At 39.6% G+C, this 20,247-nt stretch overlaps 2 protein-coding genes across 21 annotated transcripts in view; one reads left to right on the forward strand and one right to left on the reverse strand.

The window, feature by feature from the left end:
• Nucleotides 1-7,418, forward strand: part of SEPTIN10 (septin 10) — a 79,704-nt gene extending 72,286 nt beyond the window's left edge. For 13 of the 20 annotated variants that reach the window (XR_013526379.1, XM_078348878.1, XM_078348879.1 and 10 more), the window contains 3 exons: nucleotides 4,237-4,424; nucleotides 4,935-5,017; nucleotides 6,105-7,418. Coding sequence is in view for 17 of the 20 variants with exons in the window: in XM_078348878.1 (XP_078205004.1) it covers nucleotides 4,237-4,424; nucleotides 4,935-5,017; nucleotides 6,105-6,301 (468 nt within the window). In the remaining 3 variants the exon portion in view is untranslated. Of the gene's footprint in view, nucleotides 1-4,236; nucleotides 4,425-4,934; nucleotides 5,077-6,104 lie in introns of all 20 variants that reach the window. The other 7 variants (XR_013526377.1, XM_078348881.1, XM_002757488.7 and 4 more) reach the window with 2 other exon arrangements.
• Nucleotides 1-20,247, reverse strand: part of LOC103789391 (SHC SH2 domain-binding protein 1) — a 44,881-nt gene that overhangs the window by 9,123 nt on the left and 15,511 nt on the right. Inside the window, exons 6-7 of the mRNA XM_054244681.2 lie at nucleotides 13,208-13,238; nucleotides 9,973-10,155 (exon numbers count right to left, since the gene is read on the reverse strand). Of these exons, the coding sequence (XP_054100656.2) occupies nucleotides 10,135-10,155; nucleotides 13,208-13,238 (52 nt within the window). The 3' untranslated portion in view covers nucleotides 9,973-10,134. The remainder of the gene's footprint in view (nucleotides 1-9,972; nucleotides 10,156-13,207; nucleotides 13,239-20,247) is intronic.

Genomic DNA, 20,247 nt, shown 5'->3' on the forward strand with positions numbered 1-20,247 from the left:
GCTGTCTTTCCTATACCTTTATTGACAAAATTCTAGAAGAACTGAGGCATCCTACGTGTGACACACCAATTTCCCATACGGCCTCCCCCACTACAAGAAAAAGTAGTTTATATTTATCCCTCTGGGGACATGACCATCATTAAGGTATTATTTCTTCTCAATATGACATGTCAGTCTGTATCTTGGGATAACTTTTTCATTTAACATTTATGCCCCTTTTATTTTCAAAAAGTATTCTCAGTAATTTATAATTTTAAAATATAGCTACGTTACAACCATGAACACAAGGAGAACAGGAGCCTTATAATACCGGGTATGAAGAAGGGACTTGCACAGAGGGTAGCCGAGAGTCCTAGATCGAGGGAGTTTTTAAGTGAACACGAAGACTGGGCTGTAACTTCTAGGCAGTCCAGGCAGAAGGGACCACACAGAGCTTAGATGGAAGTCATATGCTAGCTGAGCAGAGAGAAGTATTTTCCTTAGCATTTATTTCTAATTTCTAAAAATGGGGCTGGGTGTGGTGGCTTGTGCCTATAATCCTAGCACTTTGGGAGGCCGAAGTGGGTGGATTACTTGAGATCAGGAGTTTAAGACCAGCCTAGCCAATATAGTGAAACCCATCCCTACTAAAAATACAAAAATTAGCCAGGTGTAGTGGCATGTGCCTGTAATCCCAGCTACTCAGGAGGCTGAGGCAGGAGAATCGCTTGAACCCAGGAGGCAGAGGTTGCAGTGAGCCACGATTGTGCCACTGCACTCCAGCCTGGGCAACAGAGTGAGACTCAAAAAAAAGTCGTGGGGTGGGGGGATGCTTTTAAAAGGATCCTTGAGTAACAGAATGTGTAGTATCCTTAAAAGCAGTGTTTACAAAAGATACAGCATTGTACCGTAGTCCCCGCTTATTCTCAGTTTGACTTTCTGAGGTTTCAGTTACCTGTGGTCAACCATGGTCTGAAAATATTACAATAAGATATTTTGAGAGAGTGAGAGAGAGAGAGAGACCACATACACATAACTTTTATTACATGTATTGTTATAATTGTTCTATATTATTGTTGTTGTTAGTTTCTTACTGTGCCTTAACTTTACCATTGGTGTCTATATATAGGAAAAAACATAGGGCACGGTACTACCTGTGGTTTCAGCTGTTCTCCCAGAGTCTTGGAACGTATTTCCCAAGGAAAAGGGGGGACTATTGTACCATATTGATGGCTTAATCGTAAGAGAATTGGTGACTATCAATAGCACAAAAGATCCCTTGTTTTTAATTTTTTGAGAATTTGAAAATATATTTGAATTAACTGACTGTTGTAGTGAATAATGGAACCATGCATGAATGCTTCATGCATATGGAATAGATGTGGTAGCCAGAGCTGGAAATGCCATGCAGTGTGAATAATAGTCCCACCCCATCCCCTGTTGTTTAATGTTTTTCTCTTTGTATTTTCCTGGAATTTTTTAGTCAGCCTCATGAATGATGTATGAAATGCTCTGTGACCTTTCGAGATATTTTAGTATGCATATGAGGTATGCAACCTCCATTTGAGTCACCAGAGAGCTATCTCTATTCATGTGATAGAAACCTGCCCCTGCTGCTTCCTTTCCAGACTTTGCCCTATTCTGCTGCTGTCCCACATCCTGGGTGCACACATGTTTAAAGAGCTCTCTGTGCCACTGATTTGAATGACAGCTGGGGAGCCTGCTCCTTTAAACACACACACATACCTAATATGTAACTTTTTTAACAGCAAGAACCATTTAAATAAGCAAATACTAAGGAACTGATGCTTCTCTGAAAAGGCATCCTCTGGAATAAAAGCTTCTTAGGTTAGAAGGGCCTTCATCATCTGTTTCAGCCTTGTTTGCCTTTGAATACTTTTCCTGTCAGGTGCTCACTGGCTCACAGGGCAACCTATTCCATATTTGGAACATAACAGTTTTATTAGACCAGAGTTGAGCTCTCTGGTTTCTTCCCTCAGTCTCAGATTTTCAGTGAAATATTTCTTCAACTATTATGTCATCTTTTTCTAGATACCAAGTCCTGCTTTGTTTGCATGAATGCTAGGTTGCTACCCAGAACTAAAATGTTAATCTCAGATTTACCTAACCAGACCAGAGGACCAAAAACAAGGTCATCTTTTAAAATGTATATTCTAGATGCTGGTTGTGTTGTTAGAAGGCACAGCACACAGCTGATTCATATGGAGCTGACGCTGATTCACATGGAGCTGGCTTTACACCATAGATTTTTTTGGTGGGGGTAAGCCACAATTAAACCAGCTCTACCTACATTCTTCCTTGGACCTTGTCTCTTTGAACTTGCATGCAGAACTTCAGATAACTTTCATCTGTATTTCTTCTCATTACTAGTTCTACATCTTTTAGAAGTCTTTTATGAGCAGCATTGTGTGCTGCTCTAGGGGTATAAAAATGAGAAAGATGTAGTTCCTAAGTAATCCTCAGGGAGACATTGCTCACACAGTTACCCCAGCACATGTGTGCTAAGGGTTTCTCTTTTGCAGCTGTAACAGAGCAAAGCACACAGAAAGAACTACCAGTGGCGGTTGGAGCAAGCTGAGATTTCTGTTTTTTGTTAATAACAATGGCTAATATTTATTGAGTGCTTACTCAATACCAGCCATCATGGTAAAAATATTAGATAGATTTTTTTCTTTTGGTATATCCCAGTTGTTTTAAAGCTTCCTTTTTAAGTTTCCAGAGTTTTACATGAATGCCCTTCATTGCTTTGAGACATATGCCTTCTATAATCCATATAGGGCATTCCTTAAATTGTGGAGCGAAATAAAGTAAAAGGCCTGCCCCTAAGTTGACATCCAAGGTGAACACTGCTCCCTTTATATGGTTTATCAAGGTGATTTTCAGCCCCAAGGAGATGAAAAGTACTGAATTGTGTCCTTTAAATATTTTTTCTGCTTTTTTTGCTTAAGAGAAATCTCTGTGTAATCTTATGAACTTTCGTGAAACTCATTTAACAGTTGTATAGGGGAAGAATAACCCCCGTAGGTTCTTAATTGGAATGACTCCTTATTCTCAGATTAACAAAAGAAAAACAAACAGAAGTTTATTAGCATGTATATTTGACATATACATGGGAGGTACAGACAGTAGTAGTTCTCAAAGAGGCATCTGCATCCTGCCTTCTATAGCATCTTCAACAAAGAACAGTTAAATTTTAGAGAAACGACAAAACAAAGGAAAAGGACTTGGAGTCTCTTGGGGTAGCAACTTGGAGGAAGGCACATAGCTGGCAGATGGAGGCTAGTCAGTAAAGCTAGTTAATGTAGATCTGTCTGGCACCAGTCTCCACTCCCCAAAGGGTCTGAAGTTGTCTTTGGTGGTTTACCTTTGTGCTCTCTGGTTGGAGAAGGGGGCTGGATACCTTTTGTCTTTGCACATCTATATCCTGCCTTTAGGCTCCTAAAGGGAGGTCAGAGAGCTTTTCTGTATCTGCTGCTTCTTAGTTGCCCTCAGCTCAACAGCCCTGCACATTCTGCTCTCCCATTTATTAAATATATTTAGCATTAATTTATTGTTTGATTTTATTTTTATTGGATACTTAGGCTAGTTTTTTTCCTATTGTAGTATACATTGTACTCCAATGAGTATATATATATATAAAGCTTTCTCTGAATTTAGGATTTTTTAAAGCCTGGATTTCAAGACATTGGAAGACTATGGAAAAATATAATACAGTTTTAACGTTCTTGACATAGTTGACAATTGACACTTGCTTTCCAGTGATGTTTACCACTGCAATTTTACAGTAACTGTTTACTGCACATATTTTATTTGGAATATAGCATTTTTTCCTTTCTGGTAATTTCCTTCTGTACTTTGCATCTCTTACTTTTATTGAGCATGGACTTGAGAGACTTTAAGAGGTTTTGTGGGGAAAATATACAGCGAGAAAATAAAAACTAGGAAAATGTCACATGTTTTCAAAAGTTTTGTTCATAAGACTATGATATTTATTATATTTGGTTTAAGCATTTTTTTTTTTTTGCATGGGAACTCATTTAAAATAAAACTTACCAAGGGAATTCCATATGAAAACTTTTCCTTGAAGCATGAACTATTGAGATTTTAGGAAAATTTGGAGATAACTGTAGGTTACTGTGTATTGTGCCATGGGGTCCACCTTTGTGTTGTTGAGCGGGAGAGCATGTCTCTGCTGCCACGCTGTGTCAGTGGTGGGGATTGCACTTTTGTTTCCAGCTACAAGCCAAATTTGAGCACCTTAAGAGACTTCACCAAGAAGAGAGAATGAAGCTCGAAGAAAAGAGAAGACTTTTGGAAGAAGAAATAATTGCTTTCTCTAAAAAGAAAGCTACCTCTGAGACATCCCACAACCAGTCCTTTCTGGCAACAGGCAGCAATCTGAGGAAGGACAAGGACCGTAAGAAGTAAGAGGCCTAGTCACCCTCCCTGGCAGCCCAGCTCGCACTTGTCACATTGCCCTGTGGGATCTTCCTTGTGCTTCTTACTTCTGCTTCCTTATGCTTTGTCTGCCTCCTGCAACTAAGTATCAGCTCCTGAAGAGGAGAGACCTTGTCCCTCTTGTTCACTGCTGTTTTCCCAGCATCCAGAACAGCACCTGGCACATGTTACGTGTTCAGTGAATATTTGCTAGAATGAATGAACAAAATAGAAATAATCACAGTGTAAAAAGGATCAGTTAGCTGAAGGGGAAATTGTTGCTCTTATTTAATAGCCCAGCCGTGGCCCTAGTACACAGCTAATGGCCACTGACCTACTATGAGTTATTTTGAATTTCATGTCTAAATGAAGCTGTGCCCTTTGTTGGGGAATTACAAACATAAAATAGTATTTTAATAAACTAATTCTTAGGTTCGATTTTTTTTAAGAACAAATTCTACTGATACTGATTTTGTGAGAATTTTTATTTTAATAAGGGAACAAAGCTGTCGATTCGAACTCCTGTGTGTTGATGTCAGAGCTTGTGAAGCCAATGATGGACGTAAAGATGCAGAGAAAGGTAGAGAGGGCCACAGGCAAGGGGGCGGCCATGAGTAGCATGTGGATGATGATCACAAGGTGTGTAGGTTTGGGGTATGTGTTAAAATCAGTTACTCAAGTTTTAGAAAATAAGTTTATTTTCCTTTTTGTTAATTTCCTTCTGTACTTTATGTCCCTTGTTTTATTTCTCCCACTTAATATGTCCCTGTCAGTTTCTTATTTGGCTGTTGAGGAAATTCATCATGCCTTGTTCTGTTCAGAATGCTCATTTGTGGGACTCTGCCTCGGTTTACTCTAGCTGCCCCTGTGCTAGCAGCATCCTCTGCTCCCATGTTCCCTACTATTTCAGACCCATTTTCAGAATATTTCAATTCAACTTTAAAATAGAAGGACATAACCTTGGCTCATGGTGGCTTTCAAGTTTTTATATGTGGAGAAGTAAATCCACAGGACTTTGGCAGATTTTATTGGCCTATATATTTTATAGGTACTTTTGGAAAAAAGGAATTCTCATGTATGATCTTTTAATGTAAGCTCTCCAAGAGCATGGATCTTTATCTTGTTTATTGATATAGCCATCCTCAGAGCCTAGAGCAGTGTCTGCTATATAGTAGGCATGCAATTCTTTGTTAAAGAATAAATATGATAGTAGTATAAAAGCTATATATTATTTAAGCATTGAATTTTGAAAGATAAACTATAGTTATTGCTGCTTTTCAACCTGCTTTGGATTTTAAAGCTAAGGGATCTTTTATTAATATATTTTTTTCTTCATCTTAACCCAGCGTTACTAAAATTAGATTTCCCATTTTTTTTCTCATATATGAAAGATAAATTACATTTACCTTGTAAAAATTATCACCCTGCTCCACTTGAGAAACCTGCTGCTGTTTGCAAAATCAGGACCAAGTCCATATTTTTTGAGAGCTCTTCTGAAGAATTTATCTTCAAGAAAATATGGTTTGGTGTTTTTGTTTTTTTTCTTTCCTTTTTCAAAGTCCTGTAGCTAGATATCCTATAATATACTAGATGCGTATTTGCTAATTTTTACTTCTTGAATGTTTTTTTTAAATTGTACCAATTAAAAGATTCTTTTTTTTTTCCAGCTCCAATTTTTTGTAAAACAGAAGTTCCAGAGCACAGAAGGTCATCATCACAAGCAAACTTCATTAAAAAAAAGCAACTAGAAGTGTGCTTTGATTTTGTTGTTTTTATTTGCTTTGTCACTTCGTCTATATTTGGCGAACAGCCACAGTTACTGTATTTATGGAAAAGTACCTTCAAGCACAAGGTCAATATGTAAGCCAGAGTGAATTATATTATGAGTTGAACATCTCTAATTCAAAAATCTGAAATCCAAAAGCTTCAAAAATCTAAATCTTTTTGAGCACTGACTTGACCCTACCTGACACCTTTGCTTTCTTATGCTTTAAACAGATTTTGTTTCTTGCACAAAATTACAAAAAATGTTGTATAACTTACTTTCAGGCTATATGTATAAGGTGTATGTGAAACATAAATGAATTATGTAATTCGAGCCAGGTCCCATTGTGTATATGCAGATATTCTAGAAACTGAAATCTGAAACATTTCTGATGGCTGGCATTTTGGATAAGGGATACTTAGCTTGTACCTATATATTCACTGTCGTTAGAAATTTTTAAGTTGCTGTTTTGTGATGACTAAATCTTTTCTCTTGCTACCAAGCTATTGTCACTGCAGTGCATTATACCAAAGAGCACAGTGTCAGTGCCATTGAAAATATAGAACCCATTCATATTGGGGCTGTCTCATTGCATTTATAGTCCAAGATGAACCTTTTTTATATATACTAAATATTTTGGGGAATTCTGTTTTGGAGTATATTATAGAGCTAAAACTCTAACCTCTTAATAGTTTTATAGAACTAAAATTTTTGATACAGTTACCCTATTTGGTGATACCCTCTTAAGCTTTTGTGTCAAATTAAACATATTACTTCATGCTTCAGGATGCCTTATTGTGGCTGATGTATTACTGCTGTGAAACAAAATATCTTTAAAAGTTAAAACATCCAACTATATTAACTCTTTTTTTCCTGAGAAAGTACCTTTGAACATGGGTGTATCACAGTTTTCATTAGGAAAACATTTCATTACATACTTGTTTAAACTCTGCCTTCCAGGGGAAAAATAATAAGGTTGAATCATTTTATTAAAAATATTTTTTAAAAACATATGAACATCTGAATATTAAACATATAAAAATGCAGATTAATTCATATTTTATGTGATGTTTGCATTTAGTGCCTTACTATTCTCAATACTTTAATGATTTCTAACATTTAACATTCATAAATTTTCATTTTTTGTACTTGAATATTCTAAATAAAACTGACATTTACTCTTGACAAATAAAACATATCTATATATTTACTAAAATGTGTTTAATTTTCCTTTTTGAAAACTTATTTTAAAAATAATCACATTTTTTAATTATTTTGAAGATGAGGTATTTTATGAATATTTTCAGACAAAACTTATTAATCTGTGTCAGATTGTGAGCAATCAAAGTCATCTAAGTTGTAAATAAAGCCTTGCATAGCACAATTTATCTGTACATGTTAAATTTTATTTTTGCATTTGAAATTCATAAATATCAATCTTTTAAAACTTCAGTAAATTAAATTAAATGTGTCACAGAACAAGCTCAGAAGTTTCTTCTCAAGATCAGTGACACCCAGGTTCTGGTAGGCGGGGAGTCCTGGAGGGTAGTGACCTGAGGTACAAAGCCAGGCGAGCACAACAGTACTTAGTGCCAGCTGAGCAGGCTACTCACAGAGGGGCTTGGTGACACTGTGGGAGTGTTTGTTATATATGTGGCTGTATTTAACCACACTGTTTATAAAGCAGCTCTCCTTGACTCTGAATAACGTATTTTGAAGTGTGAGATGGGTTGTTGGAATGGTAAACAGTTATTCAAGTTTTAGCTGAAAATAACTTAATGGAAACCTAAGACTCTAGACTTAACAGGAGCGCTGTCATTTTGCACTGCTGATGACTGCTGTGAGAAAGCCTCATTCCTGCTTCAACCACAATGTGAATTTTTAAGGTATTTCATATATTTGGGTTCCATGTAAGATTTTATTTTAAAAGTTGGACAACAAAGAAAAAAAATTAACAATGACTTCTTATTACAAAGCTAATTTACTATCAGGCACAAGGTTAGAAAATGAATTATCCACTGATACTTAAATTAATCTCCTGGGAATAAAATAAAGTTGTCATGTTTTGTTGAAAAATTTTTCCTATTAAGCTTATGAAACAATTGCTTCTAACTAACAGCCATTAATCCTGGCTTGTACTCCCTCTGACTTTTAAAGCTCTTTGGCATAGACTAGAATTTGAGCTTCAAAGCAACACAAGGAAAAATATTGTGGATGAACTCAGTATAGGCCCCATGTTCGTATTGGGCCAGGAAATGGGGACACAATGTGATTCAGGCCATCCATGCATCACGGAGTAGCCGGAGCAGGTTGGACAGTCAAGCAGGTTTGGAGCAAGCCACTCTCAGAAGGGTGTCTCTCTCCTGACAGAGCACAAGGAGCCATCCAAGGAAGTGACTGGTCCTGAGGGACTGGAGCAATTTGTCCAGTGAATGAAAGAAGGAGGCAGACCCAGTACAAGGCACAGCATGTTGTATGCACTGGAAAGTTAGTACCAGGGAGGAGTGGGGTTCTGGTAAGGGCCAGGTTTCAGAAGCAGGTAAGGACTGGGTCAGGAAAGAGTTTGTAAGCCCTGTCTGGCAGGCAGTGGGAGCCATTGAAAGGTTTGGCCTCACAAAGTTAGGTATTCTCCAGCATTTATGGAAAGGAGATATTGGCAGGCAGGGGAGCTGGGCCAGGGGCAGGCCAACCCTTTAGAGAGATATAATGGACTCACCTAAGGAGTGTTTACACAATGCTCATGTAGAAAGGAATGTATAGTAATGAAAATGGTAGCCGTATGGATAAATCCAAATGAATAGCCTGTATAAAATAATTATAATGTCTTATGGACTTGAAAATACACAGTGAATTAAATTATGAGAAAATAGTGGCATAAAAATTGGGAATGGGGTAAATCAAGGGGTCTCAGATTCTTGCATTAACTGGGAAATGATGAGGAGTCCCAGTCACACAGGTAAGTCACAATTGCTTCTCGCCATCTCTAGGGTAACCATGCAACGTGGTGACGTAACTTCAGACTAATAGGAAAACTAGTTTTAAAATGCGAATACAGAAGAAAGTGAGAAGCTACAGAAAATAGCACAGGCATGACAACCAGAACACATGTAATATGGTAGATTTAGACCCACATATATCGGTAAGTACTTATATTACATGCTCTTAAATTTTTTTTAGATGTTTCTTAAAAAAGCAGCTATATGTAGTTTACAAGAGAACAGTCTAGAACTTTGCTTTTATAGACAAGAGAAAGGTTAAAAGAAGATGGGAAAAGATACATTATTCAAATTTTAACGAAAAACTAATGTGTAGCTTTTTTTTTTTTTTTTAAGAGTCTTGCTCTATTACTCAATTTGTCGTGCAGCAGTGGCGCAGTCATAGCTCACTGCAGCCTAAACTCCTGGGCTCCAGTAATCCTGCTGTCTTTGGAACATGTCCACGCCCCCCCCCCCCTTTTTTTTTTTTTTTGTAGAGACAGAGTCTTGCCCAAGCTGGTCTCAAACTCCTGACCTCAAGTGATCCTCCCACCTCAGCCTCCTAAAGTGTTGGAGTTACAGGCATGAGCCATTGTGCCTGGCCAATATTTTCTGTATATTAAGAGAATTTTTAAGGCCAAAAGCATTGCTAGGGATGGGGAGACCTGTAAAATAAATAGCAGTCTGAACTATACATCCCTATGTACAAAATAATAGCTTCAGTGTATGTAAAGCAAAAATTGATGGGAATATAGGAAAATGCAAATTCATACTTAGTGAGAGATTTAAACATACCACTTGTGTATGATAGGACAAGCAGATTAAAAATCAGTGCAGATATGGGAGACTTGAAGAAAACATGCAACAGCCTTGGCCTTGTGAGCATAGATAAAACTGTACCCAGAGAATGCTCATTATCTTCAAGCACACGTAGAACATGGAGTTGACTGTGTTTTACTATAAAGCAGGCCTCAATACCTTTAAAGGAATGAAAGCATACAGATTATGTTGTTGATATAATACAGTTAAGATAGAAACCAATAATAAAAAGCTTAAAATTCCTGTATCTAAGGGAACTTGTTTTGCTCAGCACCATAGAACCAAGCAATCCCAGTCCTAGATGTGTACTCGAGGAATGAAGACACATGTTCGATCTGGACCTGTCTAAAAGTTTGTGGCAGCCTTCATCAGCCAAAACCCAAAACAACGCACAACTGGTGAACACATAAACAAGTCATGGTTCATCCATACAATGAAAAGGAACAAACTACTGGTATGTACAAAACCACAGATGAATCCCAATTATATTATGCTCTTAAGCCAGATGTAGAAGGCTACATACAGCATGACTTCATTTATGTGACTTTTTTTTCCAAAGCAAAACTATAGGGACAAAGCTGTGGTTGTGGCCAGGCTCACACCTGTAATCCCAGCACTTTGGGAGGCCAAGGTGGGTGGATCACCTGAGGTTGGGTGTTCAAGACCAGCCCTGCCAGCATGGTGAAACCCCGTGTCTCATAAAAATACAAAAATTGGCTGGGCGCTGTGGCTCATGCCTGTAATCCTAACATTTTGGGAGGCCAAGGTGGGTGGATCACCTGAGGTTTGGAGTTCAAGACCAGCCTGGCCAACATGGGGAAACCCCATCTCTTCTAAAAATACAAAAATTAGCTGGGCATGATGGTGCATGCCTGTAATCCCAGCTACTCAGGAGGCTGAGGCAGGAGAGTTGCTTGAACCAGGGAGGTGGAGGTTGCAGTGAGCCAAGGTGGCGCCATTGCATTCCAACCTGGGCAACAGAGCAAGACTCCATCTCAAAAAAAAAGATTAGCCCATGTGGTAGCGCACATGGGCTAATTTTTTTCTCAGCTACCTAGGAGGCTGACAGAAGAATTGCTTAAACCCGGTAAGTGGAGGTTGCAGTGAGCCAAGATCGTGCCACTGCACTCCAGCCTGGGCAACAGAGTTAGACCTTTCTGTGTCAAAAAAACAAAAGGCTATGGTTGCCAGGCTTCATGGGTGGACTTCAAAGTGCACATGAAATCTTTTTTGGTGGTACAGTATTCAGAATGCTCCATGTCTTTATTGTGGTGGTCACCTGGCTACATACATTTGTAAAGACTCATAGAATGTGCACTTAAAATACTACTTTGTTTTGTTTTATTTGAGACAGTCTCGCTCTGTTGTCCAGGCTGTGGCATGATCTTGGCTCAGTGCAACCTCCGCCTCCTAGGTTCAAGCAGTTCTCCTGCCTCAGTCTCTCAAGTAGCAGGGACTACAGGTGTGTGCCACCATGCCCAGCAAATTTTTGTATTTTTAGTAGAGACAGAGTCTGACCATATTGGTTAAGCTGGTCTTGAACTCCTGACCTTGTGATCTGCCTGCTTCAGCCTCCCAAAGTGCTGGGATTACAGGCATGAGTGCCTGGCCAATATTGTTTGTGATATGCAAATACCTCAGCAAACCTGTTTTTTTCTTCTAAAGTTAAAAAACGGAAAAAAAGGATATCACTACAGATGTGGTGGACATTAAAACCTTGTCAATACATTTGAATATATAGAAATGACAAATTTGTGTAGAAAATTAATGTGTTAATATAAGAATTAATAGAAAATATAGCAAAGACAATGCAGGCCATCTGTGGTGGCTCATCCCTGTAATCCCAGCACTTTAGGAGGCTGAGGGGGGTGGTTCACTTGACACCAGGAGTTTGAGACCAGCCTGACCAATATGGTGAAACCCCGTCTCTACTAAAAATATAAAAAATTAATTGGGTGTGTTGGTGCAGGCCTGTAATCCCAGCTATTTGGAGGCTGAGGCATGAGAACTGCTTGAACCTGGGAGGCGAAGGCTGCAGTGAGCTGAGATCATGCCACCGCACTCTAGCCTGGAGGACAGAGACTCTGTCTTAAAAAAAAAAAAAAAAAAAAAGACAAAGCATAATTAAAGTTCCCATGAAGGTCAGGCTGAGATAACTTTATTTGTGAATCCTTTGAGATGTTTAAAGAAAGCCCATCTTTCACGAACCCTCCCTGTGGTTGGTGAATAATGGCCCCAAGAGACATCCACACCCTTATTCTTGGACCTATTAATATGTTCCCCCCCTTTCTGGCAAACGGGACTTTGCAGATGTGATTAAGGCTGTAGACCTTGAGATAGGAAAATGATCCTGGACTGTCTAGGTATGGTTGGGTCCTTGAAAGCTGGGAGCCTTTTCCGGTTGTGAGCAGGAGGGAGATGTGACAGCTGAAGCTGGGTCAGCTGAAGGTTACAATGCTGCTGGCTTTTAGGGTGGAGGGAAGGGTTCCTTCCACAAGCCAAGGAGGGGAGGTGGCCCCATTGGATCTGGAAGAACCAAAGAAAAGGATTTTCTCCTAGAGCCTACAGAAGGAACACAGCCCTGCTGATGCCTGCACTTCAGCCCAGTGAGGTGTGAGTCAGATTTCTAAACTTCAAAACCATAAGATAAATTTGTATTGCCTTTTTTTTTGGAGACAGTCTTGCTTTGTTGCCTGAGCTAGAGTGCAGTGGCATAATCATGGCTCACTGTTACCCCTGCCTCCTGGGCTCAAGCAGTCCTCCCACCTCAGCCTCCCAAGTAGCTGGAGTCCCAGGTAGAGACCCACATCTAACTGGCTAATTTTTATATTTTTTTGTAGAGACAGGGTTTTGTCACATTGCCCAGGCTTGTCTTGAACTCCTAAATTCAAGTGTTGTGCCCCGCCCCCCACCAAAGTGCCAAGATTACTATGAGCCACCATGCCCTGCCGTTTCTAAATGTTTGTCTTAGTTTAAGCCACCAAATTTATGGTAATTTGTTACGGTAGCAATAGAAAACGAATACATCCCCAAGCGCAAGTTAAAAAAAAAAATTCCCAAACTCATAAGGCCAGTATGACTTTTCATTTCAAAGCCTGGTAAGGACGTTTGAGAAAGGATAATTATAGTCTGGTCTCACTCATGAGAAATGCAAAAATCCTAAACAAAATGCTAACAAACAGAACCCAAGAATATATAAAAAAGATAGTACCTCATGTCCATGTTGGTTTATTCCAGAAATGCTGCATGGTTTTAACATTAGGGAATTAATGTAATTCATAGTATGAACATTAAGGGAAAATCATCATCATCCCTATAGATACAGAAAATATTAATAAAAGCTAGCATCTTTTTAAGACTTAAACTGACAAGAAAAAACTCTTAGAACACTGGCTAGAAGGAGACTTCCTGTTTGATAAAGGATATCTACCCCAAAACCTAATAGCAAGGGTCATACTTAATGGTGAAATACTGAAAGCCTTCTTTGTCACAAGGCAAGGATGGCCAGAGTTATCCCCTTCCATTCGACATTTTACTGGAAGTTGTAGCCAATACAGGTGTTAGTCCATTTCACTCTGCTGATAAAGACTACCTGAGACTGGACAATTTACAAAAGAAAGATTTAATTGGACTTACAGTTCATGTGGCTGGGGAGGCCTGACAATCATGGTGGAAGGCAAGGAGGAGCAAGTCACGTCTTACCTGGATGGCAGCAGGCAAAGAGAGCTTCTGCGGGGGAACTGCTCTTTAAAGCCATCAAATTTTGTAACACTTATTTACTATCATGAGAACAGCATGAGAAAGACTTGCCCCCATGATTCAGTTACCTCCCACTGGATCCCTCCCACAATACATGGGAATTCAAGAAGAGATTTGGGTGGGAACACAGACAAACCATTGATATGTCCAACCCCGGCTCCTCCCAAATCTCACATCCACACATTTCAAATCCAGTCATGCTTCCCAACAGCCCCAAAGTCTTAACTCATTCCAGCATTAACTCAAAAGTCCACAGTCCAAAGTCTCATCCGAGACAAGGCAAGTCCCTTCCACTTATGACACTGTAAAATCAAAAGCAGGTTAATTACTTCCTAGATACAGTGGGGATACAGGCATTTGGTAAATATAATTCTTCCAAATGGGAAAAATTGGGCAAAACAAAGGGGCTACAGGCTCTCATGCAAGTCCAAAATCCATCAGGGCAGTCAAATCTTTTCCAAAAGGATATTCTTTGACTTTATGTCTCACATTCAGGTCATGTGATGCAAGAGGTGGGTTCCCATGGTCTTGGGCAGTTCCGCCCCTATGGCTTTGCAGGGTACAGCCTCCCTCCCAACTCCTTTCATGGGCTGGCATTGAGTGTCTGCAGCTTTTCCAGGCACACAGTGCAAGCTGTTCTGGGGTTTGGAGGACAGTGGTCCTCTTCTCACAGCTCCAATAGGCAGTGCCCCAGTAGAGGGGTTCTGACCCCACATTTCCTTTCCGCACTGCCCTAGCAGAGGTTCTTGAGAGCCCTGCCCCTGAAGCAAACTTCTGCCTGGACATCCAGCATTTTCATACATCTTCTGAAATCTAGACAGAGGTTCCCAAACCTCAATTCTTGGCTTCTATGCTCTTTCAGGGTCAACACCATGTGGAAGCTGCCAAGTTTAAAAGCCCCTATTCTGTTTTCCTTCCAGTGCAGAGACTCTCTTCTCCCTAAATTGTATCCTTGGCTCTTGGCTCCATTTCACCCTCTGCCTTCTGCCTTGACAGCTGCACTGACATTTAATTGTGTGTACTCAGGCTCCTGCTGCCACATACCTATGCTAATTGTGGTTCAAGGTCAAGGTCCACTTTCAAGGCCTACTGTTTTTTGGGCTCATGCAAATGCCTTTGTGCCTTTGCTGAGGCCCAAGGAGCATCACATAAGGCCCACACTTTGCTCACATTCCTGGCTGTGCAGAAGCACACCTGTGGACACAGCCACCACCATTAGCAGCACCCACAAAGTTAAAGCAGCTTGTGCCCTGAGCCCTAAGTTTTCTAGCCCAAGTCCAAAAGCTGGAAGCCAATTACACAACTCAAAACAGCCCACTTGGCCTAGTACAATCACAGGACACCAAGCTACAGCCCTACCCATGTCAAATGTGTGAAGCCACAAGTCTAAGGAATGTGCATTCCATGGGAGGCATAGTGACTAGGAAGGAATTGGAAGGGCTCTGGGGGCTGGTGCAGTTTTAGGTCTTGGTGTTGGTGACTGTTCTGTGAAGATTCAGTAAGCTGGCCACGTACATGTGAACTTTTCTGCCCTATGTTATACTTCAACAAAATGTTTAGAAATAAGGGAGGGATAAAGGGAGAAAAAAATGCCAGCATCCCGAGGTCCACGTACCAGGTAGGTCCCTTTGGTCTGCATCATCCATTCTCTGTGTTATCTCTCCATACTCCTGACCAGTGCCCTAAATGGTAGAATTTTCTAGGGGCCTAATAGCCTCCATCTTCCTCATCTGAGTTCTGAAATAAACTAAGTATAAAACAGTGCACCTGGAGATGAAGTGTCAGCTCAATCACTGATAGAGGCTGAGTGAGTTGAGAGCCAGATGGGCTTACTGAGTGAGCCCAGAGTCCTGCAGATGCCCTGCACTCACAGGCAGTGCCAGAGGGGAGGGGGCTTTCTCAGGGTTACATCCACCACTACTCTCCCAAATTACCCAGCTCAAGTCAGGTAAGAAACAAACCATTCACTGTAATAGCAATACTTAAAGGAATAAAACAAACTTTCATCACTAAACTTTTTTTGAGATGGAGTCATACTCTGTTGCCCAGACTCGAGTACAGTGGCACAATCTTGGCTCACTGCGACCTCCACCTCCCAGGTTCAAGCAATTCTCTTGCCTCAGCTTCCAATGGGATTACAGGCCTGTGCTACTATGCCCAGCTAATTTTTGTGTTTCACCATGTTGGCCAGTCTGGTCTCAAACTCCTAACCTCACGTGACCCACCTTGGACTCCCAAAGTGCTGGGATTACAGGTGTGAGCCACCATGCCCAGCTGTTCCTAAACATTTCAATAGCATCGGCTGAAATATAGTTGCTTATTCTAGTGTTCTCCTGGCTCTTAGTTGCTTTTAGAGTTTTGTAATTTTCAGATTGCTCTAATGCTTATGATCCTATTAGAACCTCACAATGCAGGCAGACAGGTTAAGGAACTGAGGCCCAGCACCCTAAGGACTTGAGATGGCAGTGGCAGACTGGATGGGAATTGCACCTCACCTGTCTCCACACCAGGCTGAGGAAACCAGGCATTTCTAGATCTTTCTGAGGAACACAAACACACTGGCAGGGGCTCGTCCACAGAAATGAGGTCTCCAGGCAGAAGTGAGCCAAGAGGAATGCATGAGAAAAAAGTCTCAATAATCTAATTAATATCTCAGGTGGAAAACCCAAAACAAGCAGAAGGAATGAAACCATAAAAAGAACATAAAAATGAAAAATAAATTAAAAAAAAACAACTAAAATAAAGGAAATTGAAAACAATTACAATAAGAAAAAAACACAGAACAATGAAAGAGTTGGTTCTTTAAAGAGAGAAGACACAAACTACCAACATAAAACAGGAATCATTACTATAGACCCTGCAGATATCAGAAGAATAAGGAAGTACTACAAACAATTCTATACATATAAATGTGACAACTTAGTAGTCCAATACCACAAAAAGCACAAACTACCAAAATGTACTTAATATGAAATAGTTCATTTGAATACCCTTTTAACTATTAAAGAAATTGAATTCATAATTTGAAAAATCTCCAGGCCCAGATGATTTCATTGGCAAAATCCATCAAACATCTAAAGAACAAACAGCAATTCTACACAATCTCTTCTACAAAATAGAAGAGAAGGGAACACTTCAGTATTCATTTTATGAAGTTATTATTATCGATAATAAAACCAGATGAAAACAGCAGTACAGAAAACCAAAACTAGAGACCAATATTCATGAATATAGATGCAAAATTTCCTCCCAAAAGATTAGCATATATAATTCAGCAATATATAAAAAGAATTCTATACCATGACCAAGTGAAGTTTATGCCACAGAGGCAAGGCTGGCTCAAAACTTGAAAATCAACCAACATAACTCACCATTTTCTTTTTTCCAGTAAGAAAAATCATGTGATCATATCAGTCTATCCAGAAAAAAACATTAGAAGTCAGTATATTCCTGAGAAAGAAACTCAGAAAAAAAAGAAGTCAGCATCCACTTATAATAAAAATTCTCAAAAAAAAGAAATAGAGCGGAAATTCTTCAACTTGATAAAGAATATCTAAAAACCTGGTTAACCTTATTCTTTTTGATGGAATACTAAATATATTCTCTCTAATATCAAAAATAAGGTAAGAAAGTCTGCTTTCATCGTGCTGGAAATTCTAGCCAGTGCAATAAGGCAAAGGGGAAAAAAGGGCATAAAGATTAGGAAAAAAAAAACCTCCCCTTATTTGCAGGTGACATTACTGTCTATACATAGAAAATTCCGAGGAAGCTACAAAAACATTCCTCTAAGTACAGTTCAACAAAGTCATAGGATATAGGATAAACATATAAAAATCAACTATATTTCTATATACCAGGGACACTGAAATTAAAAATCTCACTTACAGCCAGGTGTGGTGGCTCAGGCCTGTAATCTCAGCACTTTGGGAGGCCAAGGCGGTCAGACCAGAAGATCAGGTCTGGCCAACATGATAAAACCCTGTCTCTACCAAAAACACAAAAATTAGCTGGGCGTGGTGGTGCATGCCTATAATCCCAGGTACCCCGGAGGCAGGAGAATCACTTGAACCCAGGAGGCAGAGGTTGCAGTGAGTGGAGACCACACCATTGCACTCCAGCCTGAGCAACAGAGCAAGACTCCATCTCAATATATATATATATATATTGCTTACAATCACTCAAAAAAGTGAAATAATTAGGTACAAATCTAACAAAACACATACAGCATTTGTATGCTGAAGACTACACAATGCTGATGAAAGAAAACAAAGATGTGGCTGGGTGCGGTGCCTCATGCTTACAATGCCAGCACTCTGGGAGTCTGAAGCAGGAGGATTTTGAGTTGGAGAACAGCCTGGGCGACATGGCAAGACCCCATCTCTACAATAAATAAAGCTAAAAAAAAATTAGCTTAGTGTAGTGGCATGCACCTGTGGTCCCAGCTACTTGAGAGGCTGAGGTGAGAAGATGGCTTGAGTCCAGGAGACTGAAGCTATGCCATGAGCCATGTTCATGCCACTGCACTCCAGCCTGGGTGACAGAACAAGATTCTATCTCAAAAAAAAAAAAAAAAAGACATCAGAGATTTTAAATAAATGGAGAAATACGTTGTGTTAAAAAACCGGAAGGTGTCAATCCTCCAATTGACATATGGGTTTATTAAAATTCCTATCAAAATCTCAGCATGATCTTTTGTGGATATAGACAAAATTATTCTAACATTTGAATTGAAAAGCGAAAGAACTAGTGGCCAAAAGAATTCTGGAAAAAACAAAGTAGGACAAATCACTCTACCTGATTTTAAGACTTAATGTATAGTTACAGGTATTGGTGGAGGGATAGTACACCAATGAGTGAAACAAAATAGGAAAAGAAATAAACTATGACCTAAAAACCTCACACCTTATGCCGAAATTAACTAGAAAATGGATCACAACCTTATGTAAAATATAAAGCTATAAAAATTTTAGAAAAAAATTAGGATAAAATCAGGATCTATGGCTAAGCAAAGAGATCTTATCAGCAAAAGCTCAACTCATAAAAGGAAAAACTGATATACTGGACTTCATCAAAATAAAATACTCTGCTCCATAAAAACCCATATGAAGAAGGTGAAAAGACAAGTCACAGAATTGCAAAAAATACCTGCAAACCACATACCGGACAACAGACTAGTATCTAAAATATATAGAGAACTCTCAAACCTCTACAGTAAAGAAGAACAAACAATCCAATCAGAAAATGGGGCAAGGTCATTAATATTTCACTAAATAAGCATATGAGAAAATCCTTGACATTAAAAACTGAGGAAATGACAAAACAACAATGAGATATTACTACACACTTATCAGAATGGCTACAACAAAAAATAGTCAAAAGATCAAATGCTCTTGAAGATATAGAGAAACTGAACCACTCAAACATTGCTAGTGGGAATGTAAATTGTACAACTACTCTGGAAAACATTTTAGCAGTTTCTTTAAAAAAAACTAAACATGCAACTACTATATGACCTACAGCTGCATCCCTGGGCATGTACTCCTTAAAAAATAAAAACTGACATATCCAAGACTGAGTAATCTAGAAAGAAAAAACAAATTAATTAATTAATTTAAAAAATTAAAACTGTCAGCTGGGTGCAGTGGCTCGTGCCTGTAATCCCAGCCCATTGGGAGGTGGAGGCAGGCGGCTTGTCTGAGCTCGGGAGTTCAAGACCAGCCTGGGCAACACAGTGAAACCCCATCTTTACTAAAATACAAAAAACAGAAAATTAGCCAGGTGTGGCAGCGAGTGCCTGTAGTCCCAGCTACTTGGGAGGCTGAGGTAGGAAAACTGCAAGAACCTGGGAGGTGGAGGTTGCAGTGAGCCCAGATCGCACCTCTGCACTCCAGCCTGGGCAACAGAGCGGGACTCCATCTCAAAAAAATAAATAAAAAAATGTTAAAAAAATTTTTTTTAAATAAAAACTGTGTTTGCACAAAAACCTATACCCAAATGTTTATAGCAGCTTTATTGACAATAGGCAAAAACTGGAAACAATCTAGACATCCTTCTATAAGTGACTAAACAAACTGAGGAATAGTCCACACATTGGACTATGCCTCAACAGTAAAAAGCAGCAAGCTACTGGTACCTACAACGACCTAAGTGAAGCTCCAGAGAACCACACTAAGTGAGAAAAGCCAGTCCCAAAGAGTCACATACTGTGTGATGCCATTTTTACACTTCTGAAATGATGAAATAAAAACAAAAAACAGTGCCAGGCGCAGTGGCTCACATCTGTAATCCCAGCACTTTGGGAGGCCAAGGCAGGCAGATCATGAGGTCAGGAGATCAAGACCATCCTGGCCATGGTGAAACCCCATCTCTACTAAATACAAAAATTTGGCCAGGCATGGTGGCGTGTGCCTGTAGTCCCAGCTACTAAGGAGGCTGAGACAGGGGAATTGCTTGAATCCAGGAGACAGAGGTTGCAGTGATCCAAGATCGTGC

The sequence above is a fragment of the Callithrix jacchus genome, chromosome 14, assembly GCF_049354715.1.
Source record: "Callithrix jacchus isolate 240 chromosome 14, calJac240_pri, whole genome shotgun sequence".
Classification (NCBI taxonomy): domain Eukaryota; kingdom Metazoa; phylum Chordata; class Mammalia; order Primates; family Cebidae; genus Callithrix; species Callithrix jacchus.